Source organism: Lissotriton helveticus, chromosome 11 (assembly GCF_964261635.1).
Source record: "Lissotriton helveticus chromosome 11, aLisHel1.1, whole genome shotgun sequence".
In the NCBI taxonomy this organism is placed as follows: Eukaryota; Metazoa; Chordata; class Amphibia; order Caudata; family Salamandridae; genus Lissotriton; species Lissotriton helveticus.
In genome coordinates this window covers 369,563,907-369,585,110 of record NC_136072.1, presented here as the reverse complement: position 1 = coordinate 369,585,110, position 21,204 = coordinate 369,563,907, and the positions used below count along the sequence as shown (strand labels likewise).

The window sequence follows — 21,204 nt, the reverse complement described above, 5'->3', positions numbered from 1 at the left end:
GTGGACATTTCACATGAGGAACAGAGTAAAGACTGATTTTCATATGGCTGGGTCCAAACTGAGGTCAGATACTAGATGCTAAGAAGAGAACTGGTTCCAACTGCCAGTCACTGTGATATTAGCTAAACTGGGTGCCATCAATGTAGCTTATAACTGCCTCTGATAAGTGGTGGGAGAGAGTTAAGCTACAGTACTTTTTCCACATGCAGAGTGCATGGAAAAGAAAAAAACACACTGCTGCTCTACAGTCACAAGGGGCGGGGTAGAACACCAATGATTATTCAAGCAAAGACCTAGATCCCACTTTGCTTTGCTAATTGGCTGAGGTTGTCAGTCTTAACTGTTAATGTAGGGCAGCAAGTTTGACTTTGACCGAGCAAGCAGAAGAATGCTTGGCAAATAAGGCATAACGTGGCACCCTTGTAATGTTGGTATTCTTAGCATAACCAACGCTGTAAACTGACATTATGTGGCTCTAGTGTAGTGGTGCGCTTCTTTGACACTGTGGGCATAAGTGAAACAATTGTGCTTGATCATTTCTATTGAAAGGCATTCTCAAAATACATACACCTCTCCCTGGCATATTAGCACTAAGCCATGACAAATGGTGGGCATTACCAACACCTGTGTGCCTATACTTGGCATAATGAGGGCAATGTCATAAAGTGTCCATCTTTAACATATTGTGTGGCTGCATGTGATAATGATTACAATAGCATACTAAAAACAGAAATAAACACATGGTGGCTTTAATTCCTGAATTAATTTAAGCCACTCTTCAACCCATTCCAGACCATAGCATTTTTGCTCACTGTACCTCTCTATTGAGGGAGCAAACTAGCCTTGCGCCTACTCCAATAGTACTGTCTACCACACAAAAGACATAACGATGCACATCCAAGACTGTGGGCATTTGTGGCACAACGTGGGCTATTATGAGGCTAGGGATTAACGGTGCCGTAGAGAGGAGAGCCGAGGGGTGACAGCCCCTGGTAGTGGAAAGTGGGCGGGGGCACACAAGACAACCAAAGGCACCAACCCAGCGGGCCTCCTGCGGGGCCGGACCAGGGAGCTTGCAGTTGGGACGGGGTCAAAGCACAATACGGAACGTATGTGGACAACCGGAGGGGGCCGGAGAAAGGAGAACGCGGACAACGGGAGGGGGTGGATACAAAGTAAAGCACAACACTGAAACTAACTAGGGAAGTACCCTACCTCTCCATGTACGTAGCGCCACTGCTGTCCTATTGGCCAGGGCAAAATAACACGTAACGCTAATGGGAAAAAAGACTTCAGAAACATGTTCCGTCAGTCTACGCCTCCTAAAGATAAGAAATACCCTCACAACAGCCGACAAGCAAACGACCCAGTCCGAAGGGGCCATCCCAAAAGGAGACAGGGGCGGGAACAAAGAAGCCTAATTTTCAATTGGAGGCCATCATTTTGCATACACGATGACACCAGCCAATGAAAATGATGGGCGGGGCTTTAAGTCCCCTTCTGAATTCTCCTCGATCACAATAGCCCTCGCAGAGCGAGCAGCGCATACGCGCCACAATGCTAGGCGAGACCTAAAAAGTACTTATGTTTTCATGCAATTCTTGGTCTTAAAATAAATCTTGAAAGAAACTTTTTTTTATAAAATTGGTGTGGATCTTCTTTTTGTGTCATGTGCCATTTATTAATCACTTTGTGTATAACAAATGTCTTACACTCCTCTGTGTTGGGCCTAAGGCTGCTCGACCACACTACCACAAATGGAGCACTTGGGGTTTGCATTGGGGTCTGTACACTTCTGGGGGAATCTCTGGACTTTTCACAATATACCTAGGTGTTGGTAGATCACAAAGAACCAGCTTCCTACAATTGTCATCTCTGGTTTGTGGTAAACTCTGGTCAGAATTGGAACCAAAAAGCTGACGGAGGATCTGAGAATCGCTCTAAGGCAGGAAACGTGTGTTGTCTGAAGCAAGCTATATAAGAATCAGGTGCTATGGAGGGGAATATGAGCATGGCTTGAGTAGGTGTCAGCCATTGGAGTCAGAGGCGGATCCCCCTCTGGCATCTGCAACGTTACGACTGGCATTGATAACAGAGGAAATGGCACAGGGCTAGAAGTAGGAATGGAAGCAGGCGTGCAACTCAAGAAAGAGTTGTAGGGGCTCAGAAGAAGCTGAGGATGGCTCAATGGCTGTAACCTAACTGGAGATCCCTAGGGATCTTTTAAGCCTGAGTGTGCAACAGAGGGAGCCGTGAGAGTGTGGAAAATACGTAGAATGGCTTCCCTAAAAGTTTCGACCTGCTATTGTATCGTAAATGGAGTAGGGAACTCGGGAAGCATATGGGATTACTTCGGGATTAGGAGCAAGAGCGAGTGGCACCTTGACTCTCATGCAACTTTTAAAAAATAGAGAGTGAGGGATGGGTTGAGTTCCTCTTCGCCTCAAGTTTACACTTTGATTTGGGCTTTGGCGTACTGGTTGACTTTGACTGCACAGAAGACCTATCGAGGGACTGGCCCGAGAGCTACAGCAGGTCGTGCCCTTAACTTGGAGCAGGAATGTGGCTTACAGGAGGTCCATGACTTCTTTCAATGATATGCGTAGTACAGTTGTGCTTCAAGTTTCAGGACGCAGGAAGGCACACATCACACGACCCGAGCCCAAACACCAAAGGCACACCTCATGCAGGTCCGTTAACGAAATCTGTTTCTGCAGTCATGACATGGTTAGAACCCTGTATTTTTTGGTGGGGACTTCATTCACTTGCAAACTGGATTTTGATTTGAAAAAACATCAGTTCAAAGAAAATAGGAAGTAGAGCTCCGGGTCTGAAGGTACGGAAAGAAAGGTACTGGCCTCAGTATGCAGGGCAGCGCTTATATCCAGCTCGGCTCCGTTACTTTCAGTGTGAAACGAGGTCAAAGCAAAACCACACAGCACGTTACCTAGCAGAGCATGGGGGATCTGCTTTGAAAACCTTCTGGATCTAGTCTGCCACCTGGGGGAATATTCAAAAGGTAAGTAAACTATGGTTAGAAGTATCCATCAGAATCGCCGATTTTGAGATTATGAAAAATTCACCCGATGAGGCAGAATGTACGGCTAGTTTTAGATTTCATCTGTGAAAGATCTGAAACAAGGTTAATAGATCTACAGAGGATACATAATATCTTTATGATAATATATGCCTCTACAAAAACAGCAAGACAAGCCTGTTATCAAACACATGCAAGGCGTCACCTGGAGGATGACTGGCTCCAACCTACATCTCTGTATGAATTCAGATTGGGACGCACCTAGAATGCTATTTTGTGCGATATCACAATTTTGACATGATTACTACTGCTTAGCTTTAAATTATTGTCTGATGTTTTTAAACCAATCACAAGCTTTCTTAATCTAAGTATTTCTAACCAAGTTTTCAAATATAATCAGTGGTCTGTCACCAATGTACAAGAAAGTGCATGTGCTCCATGTCTCTATGGAGAGAGGTGAGATGTTTTCAGCTGGACGTGCTTGACTATGCTGTTGGATTAGTTTATTTTGTCTCTGGGAAAAATCCCCATACCTGACAGATTTCGTACTGCTCAGCCAATGTTTTCTTCTGCACTTCTAGTGATTCCACCTGCTGCCGAAAAATGAGTCGTTGCTTTTCCCAGTCAAGGGCTTTCTGACGAAACTCCTGTTAAAATAATTAAGAGATTTCAATACAGAGCAAATGAAGACCAGAATCCTAGTGTTCAAATTACCAAGTCTTAATAACCTGCAACAACAAGTTGATGAATGGAATGCCTGAATTAATCTCAGCCACAGGCAATCGCTGGGCCATATTCAAGTCCATCATTTTTCACTCACCAAGCGGCTGTAGACAAAAGTCTGCCTTATGCTAATTTGCACTGATTCATTTTCCCATGAGAGCAGCCTGTCCCAAACTACCAGGCAAGACCCCGTCCAGAAAGGACCACAAGCAACCCCCTACCAGTTTCAAACTACTTAGAATGGGACCCACGATTGGGCATACCTGTCACACTTAAGGTGTAAACTGCAACAACAAAGCGCTGTACGAATGCCTGGCAGTTCGGGACGGATTGTTTTCTTGACAAGTAGGGTCAGTACTAATTTGCATAAGGTGGGCTTTTGTCTAGAATGGCAGGTAGGGAGAAAAAGTGATACACTGGAATGCAGTCACATGCGATTGCCAATAGTTAAGAATAATTAGAGCATTCCATCACTTTGTTGTTGAACAAGTTATTTACCTCGGGTAACGCTTTATCAAGTAGAGACTATCTGGCATTAGGTTCCTTACCGTAAAATCATCCCCAGGTGTTTGACTGGATCCATAAAAAAATTGAGAGAGCACCAATAAGTGGCATCTTTAGACTCCATGTGGCATCGTTCGAGACAGAAGTGATGTGTTCCGTTCCCATTTGGCGCCACCCAGAGCGCTGGACTCCGTTTCTTTTTGCAACTTTCCTTGCCAGGAGTGTGGAGCTACGAACAATGACACTGGTGGGTGGAACTAGGGCTTGTGAAGGGAGCAGCCCTGTACCTACAAATCCATTCACAGAGCAGGGAGGATGGGTGAGGAGGTAAGGAATCTGTGGCTAGATAAGAGTCTCTACCAAATAAGGAGTTACCAAAGGTAAGTAACTTGTTCATCTGATAGAGACTTGTAGCTGCAAATTCCTTACCTTAGAATAGGAACCCAAGAAATACCTCTCCAGAGGTGGGTCTGCAAGCTTGATTTAGACTAGAAAGTCCTACAGAACCGAACGGGCAAAGTGCCCATCCAGACAGATTGTATTGTCCAGGCAGTAGTGCTTGGTGAATGTATGCTGTGACGCCCAGGTTGCTGCCTGGCAGATGTCCAGGTCCAGAACTCCATGTGCTAACACAGTGGGTGCAGCCTTGGCTCTAGTGGAGTGAGCACGCACACCCTTCGGGGACTACTTTTTGGCCAATGCGTAGCAGACCTTAATGCAGAGCACGATCCATTGGGTTAGTTTTTGCATGGCCTTCTCTTTTTAGCTTCAACATATCCCACAAAGACTGGTCTGGTTTTGTGCAGTCAAGCTAGAACGACAAAGCTCTTTTTTGGTCCAGGCGGTGGAGTTATCACCTCTTCCTTAGAGGCATGAGGCGGAGTGTAAAAAGTAGGTAAGATGATGGACTGGCCTACGTGGAACAGGGTGACCACCTTTGCCAAGAAGTATACTCGAGTCAGAAGGACCAGTTTGTCGGGAACAAAGAGACCTATGGAGGCTGGGATGACAGTACCTGCAGTTCAATGATCATTTCCCCGGGCATATGTAATTGTTACCAGAAAGGCCGTCTTGATGGTAAGAAGTGTAAGAGGTCAGGAATGAAGTGGCTCAAAGGGATCAAACATTAGAAAATTAAAGAACCAAGTTATGGTCCCAATGAGGCATAATGAAGGTGAGCTGGAGGAAAAAAGTGTTGCAAACCTTTAGTGACCTATATAGAACAGGGGACTTGAAGAGGGAAGGCTGATCTGGCAGTCGCAGGAAAGCAGAGATGGCGAATAAAAACTCTTTATCATACCCAATGCAGAGCCCTGTTGAGCCAGGGTACGGATAAACAAAAGAACCTGGGAAAGGGGTGCAGATAAAGGGTCAACCTGTTGGGCTGTACACCATGCCACAAACTTGCTCCAATGGCCAGCGTATACCATCTTGGTGGAGGCAGGCCGAGCTGCCAAGATAACATTACAGACTTCACGCAGAAGGTTGAAAGCTGTCAACTGTCGCCGTTCAATCTCCAAGCATGAAAGTGGAGCTTTGATAGGTTCGGGTGGAGACCCCTCCCCTGCTGTCTAAACCCAGTGCAGAATCACAAGGAAGACTTTGGCTTGGTAGTTTCTGATTTTCTTGAGAACTCTGGGCAGCAGTGCTATTGGTGGAAAGGCATACAGGTGGCCTGATTTCCACTGGAGACAAAAAGGGTCTCAGAGCAATAGCTGCCTTGGAAACTCCAATAAGCAGAACTGCTGACATTGTGCGTTCTTGGCGAAGGCAAACAGATCTAACCAAGGCTCTCCCCTCTGCTGATAGAGACCTTGCACCACCTCCAGAAAGAGACGCCATTCTTGATCTGCTAGCCATCTTCGACTGAGTTTGCCCACTCTGAATTTCAGAGATCCTTCCAGGTATTGAACCACCAGGGATATGCACTTACTTGCTAGCCATTTCCAGAGGCGTGGGGCCTCTTGACAAAGGGCCCACAACACTCCCCGCTCTGTTGGATGCAGTTTCACATGGTGGTAGTGCTGTCCCTGAACACCTGTCCTAGCCTTCCCGTAATGGAAGGTAGAAAGGCTTTAAATGCTAGACGGATTGCTCAGAGCTCCAACTGGCTGATGTGGAGCCTGGATTCTGCCAGATACCATAGGCCTCTGATCCCCACCTCTCCCAGATGGCCGCCCCAGCCCAGGAGTGACGCATCTGTCACTACTGTCAGATCTGGTTGGGGAAGGAAGAGTGGTCTACTGCGGACCCAATCGCCATTCATTAACCATCACTGCAGATCTTTTGCAGTGCCCACCAAGATCTGGACCATGTCGGAGAGACTCCTCTGATGCTGCGCCCACTGGAACTTCAGGTCCCACTGCAGAACCTGCATATGCCAGTGGGCATGTGTCACAAGCAGGATGCAGGAGGCCATGAGGAACAGTAGCCTCAGAGTCAGTCTCACAGAAATCCAGGATAGAGGTTGAAACATGGGTATCATAGCCTGAATTCCTGGACTTGCCGTTCGGGAGGATAAACCCCAAAATGCACTGTGTCCAGAACAGCTCCGACGAAAGGGAGCGTCTGAGAAGGGGTGAGGTGCGATATTGGCACATTTATAGTGAACCTCAGAGGGTGCAGTTGGTCTGCCGTAGTCTGGAGGTGGGAGAAGAACGCCTGGGGTGAGCCCGCCTTCAACAGCCAGTCGCCGAGATAGGAGAAAACTAGCACCCATGAGTTCTGTAGATGAGCTGCAACTATCCTCATCACCTTGGTGAACACCCGAGAGGCACATGTAAGGCCAAAGGGAAGCACAGTCAACTAAAAGTGCTCTTGGACTACTGAGAAACACAGGTAACATCTGTGGGCAGGCAGAATGGGGATCTGGAAGTATGCGTCCTACAAATCCAACGCTACCATTCAGTCTCCCGGGTCCAGGTCAGACAGGACATGAGCGAGTGTGAGCATTTTCAATTTCTCCTTTCATTAAAAAACGGAGAGGGCGCAGGTGTAGGAAAAGAAAGGTCTCCATCCTTCTTGGGTACCAGAAAGTAGTGGGAATAGCAACCAAAACCTACTTCTGATGTTGCCACCCTCTCCATGGCTCCCTTGGCCAAGGGAGCAGCCACTTCCTAGCAGAGTAAGGAGATATGGTCTTCCATCAGCCTGTCGCAAGTTGGTGGCATTGGTGGAGGGGTAGTCGCTGTGGTGCGGGAGTAGCCCTAGCGCACCATCTGGTGCAGGTGATATCGTATCCTGCCTCTCACTAGGTTCCCATGATGGTCGAAGGGCGAACTAAAGAGGCTGCGGCTGCCCAGCGTGGGGGCTGGGGGAGGGGTGGTTGGTGAACTGGCCCAACCTCTAGCTACCTGACCCACGAGGTCTGCGGTTACCGCATCCTCTGCCATGCAGGCTCTGAGAAGCTTGCATGCCGTGGTGTCTAGGCAGGTAGAGATGCAGCTGAAAGCCCCTTCGGTGGACACAAAAGGAAAAAAGGCAGACTTCGGTTGGTGAGGGGCTATAGAAAAATTGAAGAACCTAGCCGTAGCTCTGAGGTCCATGAAGCACTTTAGCGCTGAGTCAGCTTTGTCTTCAAAGTGACAGGAGCCAGCAAAGAGTATGTCCATGAGCGAGGCCTAGACATCCCCCAAAAAGCCAGTGGTTCTCAACCATGTGTGGTGCTTAAGGGCCAACGACGATAAAACTGCTCTGCCTAGTGAGTCGGTCGTATCCAGCCCAAAACGTATGGGAACTTAGCTGCATTCCTTCCCATCAGCAATAACTTGGGAGAGTATGGCTCAGGCCTTCTCCGAGACCATAGGCACCACCTGCGCAACAGAGTCCAGAAGCTAATGGGAATTTTGGCCTATTCACCGGCTGTAGTGCCATGCTGGCAGAAGAAAATATCTTCTTGCCCAAGGTATCCAGATGGTCCAAACCCGTCCATGGATCCAAGGGGCCTGACTGGTGCCGGGAGCAAATCTGTAGGTGGAGGCCCAGCAGGGGACCTCTGTAACCCGGGGAGCCCAAAGGCACTCCAGCGAATCGTGCGGCCAAATATGAGGTGCATGGCCTCATAAAACTCTCAGAGTTGGGCAGGGGTTACTCCGGCTCCTCAAAACTCAGAGTGTGAGGAGATGATCCAGGCACAGTCTAAACCGCGGAGTCAGGCCTTGAATGTCAATGCACCCACATCTTGTCAGATGATTTTGACGGAGAGGGCAAAGTCGAAGAACTCTTAAGACTTTTTGTTCTCTTTATGCTTGTGAGATTTACCCAAATGCCCAGACGACTTAGTGTGACGTTTAACATTTAGAATGACTCGTGACCGATCCCGGGACTTTGCTCTCGACCGGGATCAAGACTGCTGCAGCGTCGCACGGTGAGAGAAAAGGTGCTTGAGGGAGCGCTCCCTCCTGGCCTTAGGGGTGCATTGCACGACAATCGACGCAGGTCTTTGCTTCCTGGTCAAGGCACCAGAGGCAGACAAGGTGTGGGTTTGTCACCGACATTTGCCGGTAACAGGCGCCACAGGGCTTAAAACCAGCCTTCCTCACGGACAACCCAGTCATACCAGGAGACAATGGCTCAAAAAGTCTTCCACAAAAGGTCTAATAAAGGTCAGCCAAAAAGTGACTGGGGTTGCTCTTTTCCGGATCTGCACTGACTGGAGCAGAAAGAAAAGAACTGACGTCAGCACACTAGGGTAGTGCCTATATAGACAAAAAGCATGTCACTTCCAGGGCAGATGATGCCGACAACGGCAGGCGGAGCACTGGTCACAAAAACAATTCTTGATTTAATCGGATACCTGGGGATAATTCTAAGGTAAGGAATGTGCTGCTAGACGTCTCCATCAGAAGTAGCGGTTTATGCCCTAAGCGACAAGTAGTCCTCACTATGTCATAGCACTCACTATACCTCACTTTACAGAGCTAAGTAGGTCAAAGACAGTCTGCGGTTGCTTGTGGTCCAACCGGGAAGGTGCCTCGCCCTGGTAGTTCGGGATGTACTATTACTATGCGTAGCAGGGTCGGTACTGATTTGCATTAAGCAGAATTTTGTGTATAGTGGCATGGTGGCAAGAACAACGGACTGGAATGCAGCCCAAGCGATTGCCAGTGGCTGAAATAAATTCAAGAATTACATCCATTACCTTGTTGTTGCTATTCATATCAGCAAGTTCAAAATAGGGTGCATAGGTATGGGCTGAAGTGCATTTGAAAAAAGATATGTGTTTACAATTTCTAGGATTGGAAGAGATTTTGCTTGTCAGGGTAGTTGCACAGCTGCATTGGGATCCCAGGAACATAATAGCAGAGGATGATGCTAATCAAGAATAGTGTGAGTTTAATGAGCGTATTGCAGGGAGTCCCATTACGAACACCAATGCAACGTGTAAGAAAACAAGGCTCTTTAATAGTGATGTGAAAGTAGTTTATTAAAGAATAATCATTGACAAATTCAATAGATCTAGCTTTAACGTGAAAAGACAAGCATTCATAAATGGTGCTTGCATGCTTTAGCACACTGAAGATAATCCTACTTGTTTTGTTAATGTTTATCTCATTTTAGATAACTCACTTAATGAACTATTCTGATCTAGTATATAATAAAAAATATATACTACTTCAGGCACTAATTTTGTAGACTATTTGCTTGTAAAAAGAATCCAGTATGGATCACTTGGTTTTAGTAGTGGGAAAAGTTTAACATAGGTATCTCTATTACAGTTTAAAGCTTCAGTGACAATACACATAATTTTCTCTAACATTCGTATTTGCATATATAGAAATTAAAATGTGCAAGCTAAGAGTTTTTCCATGCTCTGCTACTTTTCCAGCCTTAGATTCACGGAACTAGCCTCATTCTGAGCACTTTTATAATCCAAGAATGTAAAGATGGAACATTTTTTTGATTGAGAGATTAGCACTAAACCATGAACAAGGGAACACAAGCATTGGCATAGCCAATAGGTCTCGCTTTTGGGACCTTATAAGTATTTAGTTATGCAGCACAATATCCTTGGTGCAACAACATCAACTGTTTCATGACTAAACACGTATAAGGTCCCAAAGGCGAGACCTATTGGCTATGCCAATGCTGGTTTATGTTTTGTATACACATCCAAACCAAATGTTACGTGTATTTGCACGGCACTCATGCCTTAAATGGTTTTGAAAATATTAACATTAAAAGTATCTTAGGCAGGGTTTTAGTAAGTAAGATTGATAACCCGGTCTCAAGGAAAGCTTTCACTTGTGAACATGTTTCCGCAAAGCTATCCAGTTAATCAATCTTCAACACAGTTCCAAACTAAGTAATGGAATGTACATACAAAGAGGAATGAATAATTCCACTCAAAACACGGAATACCCCTGCACTGTACTCATGATCTTCAGGCAAATATGTGCTTGTTATGTTTTCAGAGTTTACGAATCTGAATCGTGTTGTAATGCTGTAGGTTAGTACTCTTCTCATGAACCAGGCGCTACCCAATGTCATTCCTACCTTCCTCGTGGGTGTCATGCTTCATCATAGGGCATGCTCCTTGCTTCCCTAATGTCTGGCCTACCTCATATTCTACCTTTTTTCCGAAAGGAACTGCATACTCTTGTTATATATAAAGTACACGTCCTGCTTGTGTCATATGTCACATCCTGCCTTAGGACTCCGTGGACCTGCCAGAGGGGTGACTTACATAGATGTACTGGGGAAGTGGTGGCTTTGCCATTGCTTTCAACGGCAAAGTCGGGATAGCAGCGCACGACTGCTCTAGCAGTATGCAGTGGTGTCCTGGAGAACTTCTTTTTACTTGCAGAACCTTCAGGGTTGCATAACCAGTGCTGCAAGCCCTTGGGTACCTCTCTAACTTACATGCCCAGTGTACCAGGGGACCATCTACTAGAGACTTACAGTTAAAATAGCCATTTCAAATTGGGTACAGCTAGTTCAACTACACTTTAGGGGCAGGGCATTGACACTGAGGTCTTTAGCAGGCCCCAGAGCACTCTCAGCAGAAAGGTGATAAGCAACTAACCTTTTTCCTGGTGATTCTCATCAGCTAAGTGGAAGAACCTGGAAAGGCCATCTACATTGGCTTGGTCAGTCCCAGGTCCGTGTTCCACTATGAAGTCCAAACTCTTTAGGGCAAGGGACCACCTTAACAGCTTGGGGTTCTCTCCTCACATCTGCATCAGCCACTTGACGGGTCTGTGGTCAGTTTAAACTTTGGAGCGAGTACCAAACAGACAGGGTCTAAGCTTCTTAAGGAGCCCGAGCACAGCAAAGGCTTCCCTCTCAATGGCACTCCAACACTGCTGCCTAGGAAGGAGTTGCCTTCTGATTAATGCAACTGGCTAATCCTAACCCAAATCATTCACTTGTGTCAACACATCACCTATCCCATGTTCAGAGACATCTGTCTGGAAAATAAACTCTTTGCTGAAGTCAGGGGCCTTCAAGACAGGTGATGAACTCGGTGCATGGTTGAAAATGTCAAAAGACTTTGCACACTGCTCAGTCCAGATCACTTTTCTGGGCTATTTTTGGAGGTGAAGTCCATTAGTGGTGCCAATGTGGTACCATAACCCTTCACGAATCTCCTGTAGTATCCAGTCATGCCTAAGAAGGCATCTGGCCTGGGTCTTAGGAGGCCCCCAAGCCAGAATGGTCTGGATCTTGGACGGCTGGTGAGGTTGTACATGGCTTCCACTAACTTGGTGGTCCAGGTACACAAGAGAGACTTGCCCTATCTGGCACTTGCATGCCTAAAATAGTCAGGCCTGCCTGCTGTGAGGCCTGAATCACTTCCTTGAGGTGGACCAGGTGATCCTCCCAGGTAGAGCTAGATATAGCTATATCATTAGGATAGGCTGCACTGAAACTCTCAAGTCCCGACAGTACACAATTCACCAACCACTGGAAAGTGGCTGGGGCATTCTTCAACTCAAAGGGCATCACTTGAAATTGAAAGTGGACTTCAGGTGTGAAGAAAGAGGACCTCTCCTTGGCTCCTGGAGTGAGGGCAATCTGCCAATAACCTGATGTCAAAGGTGCTCAGATACTCCCCGTAAACAGTCTAAACGGCCCCAGGGAATGGGGACCCACAGTTGGAAAGAGAAGCGGGCCCTACTCACAACCCCCTCCCCATACACTAAAAATGGCAGGCTCCATTTTTTTGGGTTTTGCCGCAATTCCACTTGAGTCTAATGGGATTGTCGTAAAAAAAGGAAATTTTGGGGGGACTTTGGCCCCGGCAGGTGTAGGAAAAGTGGTCCCTCTATGTTCCTCCATTGTGATCCTAGGAGGCAGAGTATCCCTACCCTGTCCCTGTATATTATTTTTCTTTTTTTTTTATTTCAGGACAGGGGACTAAATCCCCACGTCTTGTAATGGCTGCCAGCAATATTTTGTTCATGTTGCTGGCAGCCAACCAGAACGCTTGCCTCTGTGGGAGTCTGAACTCTCAGGGAGCAAGATGGCCCAATGGAAAATAGGCTCCCTGGGCCAATCAGAACGCTGCATTTCTAAACTTGTGGTCCCGCAAGCCTCTTGTGAGCCTCCCATGGACCCAACCATCTAGATATCCAAATATGTTTGTACCTTAATTTCTCAAAGCTAATGAACAGATTTACACCAAATCACAAAAAGATCAGTCTGTGGACCAAGATCTAGCTTCCTGACGAATTTGGTGTCATTCCGTTCAGCAGTTTATGCAGTAGCGCTTCTTGCAGAAGTTTATGGGAAATGCATGGGGATTTTGCATTTCGGGACCCCCTTTTTTCTTGGCCCCTGCTTGACGGATCACCCAAAACTTTCCATGCACAAACTAGGCAGGAAAAGAGCACTTTTTTGAGGAAGGTTCGTGGAGATACGCCAAACGGTGGCAAAATTGTTAGCAACACAAAAAAACGCTTTTCCTATGAAACAGCTGACCTAACTATAACTACCTAGTGTGGTACTGTATCGTGGAACCTAGAGATGACAAGTCATTATGTGATTGGCTACAAAACTTTACGGCAGTCATGTGGTTTTTAGGTGCACTTTGGCTGCGTTTTGCATTACGCCTTCGGATAGAAGTTTTTGGTATGACATTTTTCCCCTACTTATCACCACTTTATCAAACTGCTTCTTAAAATAAATAAAAAAATAAATATGTCAAAACATACTATAATTGACAAATATAGTGGACTACAGTTTATTTTCTATTTTTTGTTTAAATATGCCCAAAAAAAGTCTACGATTAACGAGTTAATACTCTCAAATTACGGCACTGCTTTAATTAATTTTAACTCCTTAACTGCTGCAAAAATAGAGAAATTTAGAAATCATTTTCTCTACCTATTACCAGTTTAATAAATAGGTAATAGGTAGCGAACAACAATAAAACCTATTACCTATCTATATCGAACACCGTAACACAGAGCGCAGTAAAACGCAGAAAGCAGTCAAACTGTGATAAAAACGACATGGCTGCCTCTTACCCGAGGAAAACACAGCCATTCTCCAAACACATACTGAGTTCTCATCCGCATGTAACGCAAACCAATAGTGGTATACCAAGGCACAATATATAAGTAAGGGCCTGATTTAGATCATGGCGGAATCGAATCCCCCCGTCCCTTTTTCGACAGTTTCATCGCCTGCTTACCTGACGGTCCGCCCGCTCTATTTAGTAGTTGGCGGGTCTATGGACAAAAGATTGTCTGAGTGCCGGTGACTTCGCCAGGATTTTTCTCCTGTATTGACGCCGTCAGCATACCTTTTTTCTTTTTCCCACTTCCATTTTGGTCGTAAACCCCATTGTCCAGGTCCTTCCTTTGCTGCTCCTCGTGACCACAAAGCTAATCAACTCTTTTATCGCCGGGATCTAAGGTACTCTTCTTTTTCACTTATCTTTCTATGAATCGTGTGTTAGCATGTGCTGTGGGCTCATGTATTTTTACATTGCTTTTACATGCAATTTTCTTCTTACGTGTAATGCAGTAGTGTTCATTTTACTCTTGAAAAACTATTTGTTTGTTGTGGTGGTTGTGGGTGTGGTGCCTGTGGGTGTATGTTGTTTGTGTGCTATGCTATATGTAAAAACAAAAAAGGGCAGAACACATTACCTACATATAGTTTTGAAGCAAAGATAACAAATTTATGGTGTAACATTGATGAGTAGTAATTACCAATCTCCACTCCACCAGGGAATCCCTCCGACAGGAATCCGCCGCTAGGACATCGCCAGTACAGCAGGAAAATCTAATAGGCTCGGCGTTCCTCCACTCTATGCTATTCCACTGTACTCAACTCCACTCTACAACACTAGAGTGTACGCTATGTACACAATGGACTGCACTGTACACCACTTCAGAGTATACACTATTCCAGTGTATGCCACTACACGACAATCTAATGAACGCTATTACACTATACACAACTCAGTTCTACACCACTCCTCTCTGCGTCACTACATTCTAAGCTATTACACTCTGCACTATTCCACTGCACCATTCTCCACTCTACTCTATCCTACTCCATTATATGCCATTCCACTCTACATCACTGCACTGTATCCAAGTAAACTCAACATTATTCCACTCTACACCACTGCACTGTATGCTACTCCACTGTAGGCCACTCTAACCTACGCCACTCCATGCTATTCCACTCTGCAACACTACATTCTACGTTATTACATTGTACACCACTACAGTCTACGCCACCACACTCTACCCCCCTCTACTGCACAACACTCCACTTAATGATATTCCTCTCTACACTACTCCAGTGTATGCAACGCCACTCCACTGTACCCCACTCCGGTGTACACTATACTGCTGTGTGCCACTCCACCGTACGCTACTCAACTCCACACCACTGCACTCTACACTATTGCACAGCACAGTACAACATTGTACCTCCCTGCACTTTGCGCCACTCCACCCTAGGACCACGCCACTCTACTCTATTCCAATGTACGAAAGCCCATTCTACCACTCTCCACTATGCCACTACACTCGACACCAATCTACTCTACACTATTCCACTGTACACAACTCCACTCTACGCCACTCCCCTCTATGCTATCCAACTTTATGCCACTCCACTCTATGCCACTCTACTCTACTGGCTAGGGCGGTCAACCTCGAATCTGGGGACCTGGGTTCGAGTCTCGGCAATGACGCTGAACATCCTGTGATTCTGGGCAAATCACTTAATCTCCCTGTGCCTAACAAAAAATGAATGTGTCCTCATGTAATGCAACTGGTGCTATGTAAAGCGCTCTGATACCCGATTCGGTTCAAGTTCGCGCTATATAAAAAACTCTGTAAAATAAATAAATAAATACCCCACTCCACTGTATGCCACATCAGTATATACTTTGCGCTATACCACTGTGCACCCGTCCACTGTACGCCACTCCACTGTACTTTATTCCACTCTATATCACTTCACTCTATTCTACTCTATGCCATTATAATGTATCTCACTCCTCTGTACAAAGTTCCACTCTATGCTGCTCCACTGTACACCTCAGAAATCTATGCTACTTCACTTTACACTATTACACTCTATGGCACTCAATTTTAAGCCCCTCCACTGTATGTTATTCTACTGAATGCCACCCCACTCCACCCCACTCCACACTACAAACCTCCAGTGCACATTATTCCATCTGCACTACTCCACTGTACCCCACTACACTCTATGCGCCGCCAGTATACACTATGCAGCTGCATGCAACTCCACTCTACACCACTGAACTCTAGGATGCTGGAATCTATGCCGCTCCACTCTACCCCAATACATTGTATGCCACTTCAATGTATGGTACTACACTGTACCCAATTCCAGTGTATGCAACTGTATGCAATTGCATTAAATTGGAATGTTAATAATCAAAATCTTAAAGTAGTTGTTTAAATCTATCTCAGTTACATATTTTACAAAATCTTTCTAACATTGGGTATGTGAGGATGCAGGCATTAAAGGGAGGAGTTGTGGTCTTGCGGCCAGAGCTGCCAACTAAGAAACTGGGAAATCAGGTTTGAGCTCCGTCTCAGTTCAACATCGTATGATTCTGGGCAAATTTCTCAATCTTCCATCTCTTAAAAAAGTGTAATCTGGTGCTCATTTATAGTACTGCGATGCTCTCAGGCCAAGTTCGATCTACATAAACTGCAAAAAAAGCCCTTTCAGAGGGCAATGATTTGCTGCACTTTTTAGCACAATGGGTGTCGAAAACAAAACTTAAGCACCAACTACTATTTATAATAAGATACCTGGAATTTTGTTATTCAGGGATAACTGTTCCATCGAGGATTTTAAGTTAAAATTGGAAGTGCTAGGAATATATTATCATGGTTATGCTTAAATCTTGAGGACAAGGTTTTTATTGAGAACATTGAATGATTTTTAATCAATTTCAAAACAGGATGCATCCAAATGGCTGATAATGTGTGGCCCGCTTAGGCCAAACATACAAATGAAAGCAACACGGTTCATCTTGAGGTTCCCAATTGGAAAATGAACTAGATGATCTAAAAGAATAACTATTGTTCAAGTTTTCCCTGCAACACTCGGTCAACAACCAATTCATTCAAATACTTTGTCTTTCATTATCTTTTAAGTGTTTGTTAGTGAAGGCCATGATGTGTATGACCAACTGGTATTATCTGAAGCCAACTTTATTCTCTCTACTGGGAGGAATTTCAAAAGGATTCTTGCACATTTACTGACCGCTTCAAGTCTAGCCAACCTAAACCACTTGTGGCAGGGTACTGGATGGACTGAAAGTTAATGACTCAGGTAACAAAGTTGAAGAATTATGGACATGGGTACTGCCACAGCATTGAAGTAACTCACACAGGAAAAAAACTGCTGGATTTGCTACTGCGAAAAAGGGTGTACAAGAGTCAAACGAAACAATTAGACTACTGACAGTGCCTGGAGAATGTGTGGTGGAATAGCTCCACAAAAGAAACCCTAACAAATGCAAGTATGTTGAGAGTACAGAATAACGGGTGAGGCAAGAGATTGGGTACTGAATATGGTTGAGGCACAAGAGGAGAAACGCAGTGTATACCAATAGATGAAGAGTGGGAGGGGAGAAAGTGGAAAGCATTGGAGTAGGCAGGAAAAGAAGATCATACACCATCAGAGAAGCAAAGAGAGCAATAGTGGAGGCTGAACACCATCGGAAGAGCAGGAGGGCAGAGTTGAGATCAGCAGACTATGAAAAATAGACAATGGAGTAGAAAAGGAAGGAGAACAGCAACAGATGAGAGAGAAGATACTGAGAATGCACAATTGGAGGAGCTGGAGGACAGAGAGAAGTGGAGAGCAGAGTAAGTGGAGAGTCAGCAGGAGATGTGTGAGGGGTATGCCTACAGAAAAAACATGCTTAAACCCAGCAACTTATAGGAAAAGAGAACATAATTGTATACAACTGCAGCACCAATGAGGAGAGCAAGTGGTAAGGTCTGTAGCATTAAGTAAGTAATTAGGTGTTTTTTCAAACTGGGTGTGTAGTGACTCGGGCGCTAATGCATTCTGATGGGAGAATATAGGTGAAAGGGAGCGTCTTCGGGATCACAATCACATCAAGGAAGTGAACAGGAAAAAGGCGAACAGTCTCCTCTTTAGCCACATCTTTCACTTTTCATCAATATTTGTATTTTTTCTAATATTAATAAATCAGATTAATTCAAATACATACGGTGCACAACTCCTATGCTTCAAGAGCATCAGATTCACTTCAGGTAAAATCCATGGGCTCTAATCCCCATTTTCTCATGGAAATGTTACGTTTGGATTGGGAAGAAGAGATTTGGCCTCTGCCATGATGACAGATGTAGAGAAAGCATTTGTCCTGGTAAACTGGAAACATTCTGGTAAGCAATAGAACAAAAGGTGTTTCCTTTCCAGTTTGCCAGGTAACTTGCAAATTTGAGGGTGCCATTGTACAAATGGTTACCACTAATAATTGGAAAGAGGTAATAAAGATTGTGAAAATAAAACAATAGAGCTGGCCCATGTCTTTCCCCTTTCTGCTCTGTTCCTTGAACTGATACGGAGGTTCCACAGATCTGCTGCCATTTTAGGTCCACTCAGGATTCCAGATGCTTCTTAAATGTTTTTTTACAACATTGTGCTATATTTAGAATTAATCCACCACACTTTTCAAGTGTCAAGAACCATTTCACATATATTGTTAATTTCTCAGGCGACTGGATTAATAGTCTAAAAAGAGAGGTTTTATCAACTATCCCTCCAATTTTAGGTATCAAACACGTAAACTTCCCTTGAAGATATCCATGAGTTAATTTTTCAGCCAATACTTCTAAACTATACAGGTTAAATGATAAAACCCCAATACTTAAAATGAAAGTTCAGTTCAAGACCTAGATAAGGATGGCCTTTGACCATTACAGGCACAATAAGATTGGATAAAATGAATTCACTATTTCACCGTCTCTTGAAACACTAATTAAAAATAAGTTGTTAGCATCTTGGTGGAAAGTGATCACTATGAATTGTACGAATCATGAAAGTGGGCAAAGACTACTGATAATAACATCAAATCGAAGGAGATAAGGAGGCCCAACCAATGTTACAAGTCTCTCATTGCTTATACAAAAATGCAATATCAGCCAATAAGTAACAAAAGTATACAACAAATGTACATCTGAAACGGAGTCAACCTGCACATCTTGAAGCTTCACTAATGAACAATACTATCTCCAGGACGCTCTTTAAAACTTTAAACAAGTTGAACCAATTTTGATCCCACTGAGAACATGAACATGATCCATCCAAGTCAGCAAGATGAGGTATAAAAAGACTGGGGAGACAAACCTGACCTGCGCAGTCCTGTGCAGCCCGTGGCAGGGGCAGCACGCTGCACACAGCGTCCAGTGCCGTGAGGGGAACGGCTTTTGCTGACCGGGAGAGCAATGAGGGAAACGGCGGTAGTCCCACCCGGAACTACATTACCCAGCAGCCCCGGGGGCGGCGCACACCTCAGCATCACTAGCGCGCCCGGAGGCGCTTCATAGCCCGCGTCCCCAGCGAGCCCAGTGGGGAGACAAACCTGACCTGCGCAGTCCTGTGCAGCCCGTGGCAGGCGCAGCACGCTGCACACAGCGTCCAGTGCCGTGAGGGGAACGGCTTTTGCTGACCGGGAGAGCCGTGAGGGAAACGGTGGTAGTCCCACCCGGAACTACATTACCCAGCAGCCCCGGGGGCGGCGCACACCTCAGCATCACTATCGCGCCCGGAGGCGCTTCATAGCCCGCGTCCCCACTCGCCCCGCGAGTCGCGCGCGGGAGCAGCCCGGGAGAAGTCCGGGACAAGGGCGGGGCGGTCTTTGGCAGTCCGAGGCAGAAGGAGGCGAGGCGGGGCCACCCCCCTAACATCTCAGCATCTACGTACAATGGGTAAGCTCAAAAAAACTTTGACTTGTGACGATGAGGGTAAAATTGCTAAAATACCCAGACACTCAAAATCCATATTATCATACCTCTCATCGGCAGTGGGGGCCCTTACAAAAGAAATTGCTAGTGCTGAACAAGAACTGGGCCTGACATTGCCTGGCGTAGTGGAGCCAACCACCCCGAGTTACATTCCATAAGTCTAGAGGGTGTATCAAATGGGGCTCCGCCTATTCCCCTGGATCCCGTGGTAATCATTTCAAACAATCCTGTTCCCCCGGCCACAACAGCAATCCAGTATAACACTCAGGTGGAGCCTCCGCAGCCGCAACGCCAGGGAGCCAAAGCGTCAAGGGTGGCCAGAGGTAAAAAACCCAATCTGGCAGGTAAAACCACCAAACCACCTGACCTTCTTGGGGACCAATTGGAGGCTCTTTTTGTTGCCAGAATTGAGCCACTGTTAGTAGAGATCGCAAAAGATATCGTGGACACACTGAACTCATGCCTGTCCGATCTCCTTAAGAAATGTGTTTTGTTGGACAAAATCATTACCTCCTATTCTCCGCTCATGGAGCAGCTTAAGAGGGGTATATTGCCCCAAGACCTTGGTGTGTTAGGAGGGGCAAGCTCTAGTTCTACAACCCCACCCCAGGGGGGAGAGGGCATAGCTCCCAGAGAGCAGTCCCCCCAAGCTGCCCAACTTACAAGTAAGGAGGGACTTACATCTATTCCTCCCCCACGACTGCAATCAGCTTCGCCCCATTGCATGAAACAACAACCAAGCAAGTTTAACTTAAGCTTGCCTCCGGCTGCCGCCCCTCTGGTCGCAGTGTTTATAGGAGTACCACCGCTCAAAGAGGGAGAACGAGAATCCACCAATAATCTCTTACACAAAGCAAAAACTTGGTGTGCTGATTCCTCCAGCGGAGAGGACCCCTCAGACTCGCTTATTTTTGCAAGGAGGGTGGGGTGGGTGGGGAAAAAACTCAAGATTACTAAAGGGGACTGTGTGGTTATAAATTTTAATAGGGCCAATGTGGCAGATAAATTATTTTGGGATGGTTCTGCCATAACTGATAGAGACCATGTGAGACCAGTACCCCTGGGTTTCTTCTACTCTCCTATGGAGAGAGCTTTCCCTGGACATCGTCATAACACAATGAGCTCAACCCCGACCTCACGACCAAGGGTGGGCACTGTTACGGGCACTACCATAGGCTCCACTCAAAACTGTGCTCAAAGCTTAGAGCCCATAATGTTACCATTCCCCGACCAAGGGGTGGGTGCTGCACCCTCAGTCAGCGGGATAGCCACCAGTAACCGGTTTGCACCCTTATTAGGCCAGGAGGGCATGGAGGGCATGGAGGATGTCGACTGATTACTAGCTCCTGTATGGCCACTCCCAACAGGATCCCCTGAGCAGGGGGAGGCCACGGTGTGTAAACTTATTAGTTGGAATGTGGCTGGCATCAAAAGCAAGGTAACAAATGTGGATTGGGTGGGTTTGGTCCGTGGATATGAAGTCATTGCTCT

At 45.8% G+C, this 21,204-nt stretch overlaps 1 protein-coding gene across 2 annotated transcripts in view; it reads right to left on the bottom strand.

Annotated features, from left to right (window-relative positions):
* The window catches only part of CEP63 (centrosomal protein 63), a 408,460-nt gene that overhangs the window by 318,832 nt on the left and 68,424 nt on the right, over window positions 1-21,204 (bottom strand). For both annotated transcript variants that reach the window (XM_078665801.1, XM_078665802.1), the window contains one exon: window positions 3,571-3,684. In XM_078665801.1, the coding sequence (XP_078521927.1) occupies window positions 3,571-3,684 (114 nt within the window). The remainder of the gene's footprint in view (window positions 1-3,570; window positions 3,685-21,204) is intronic.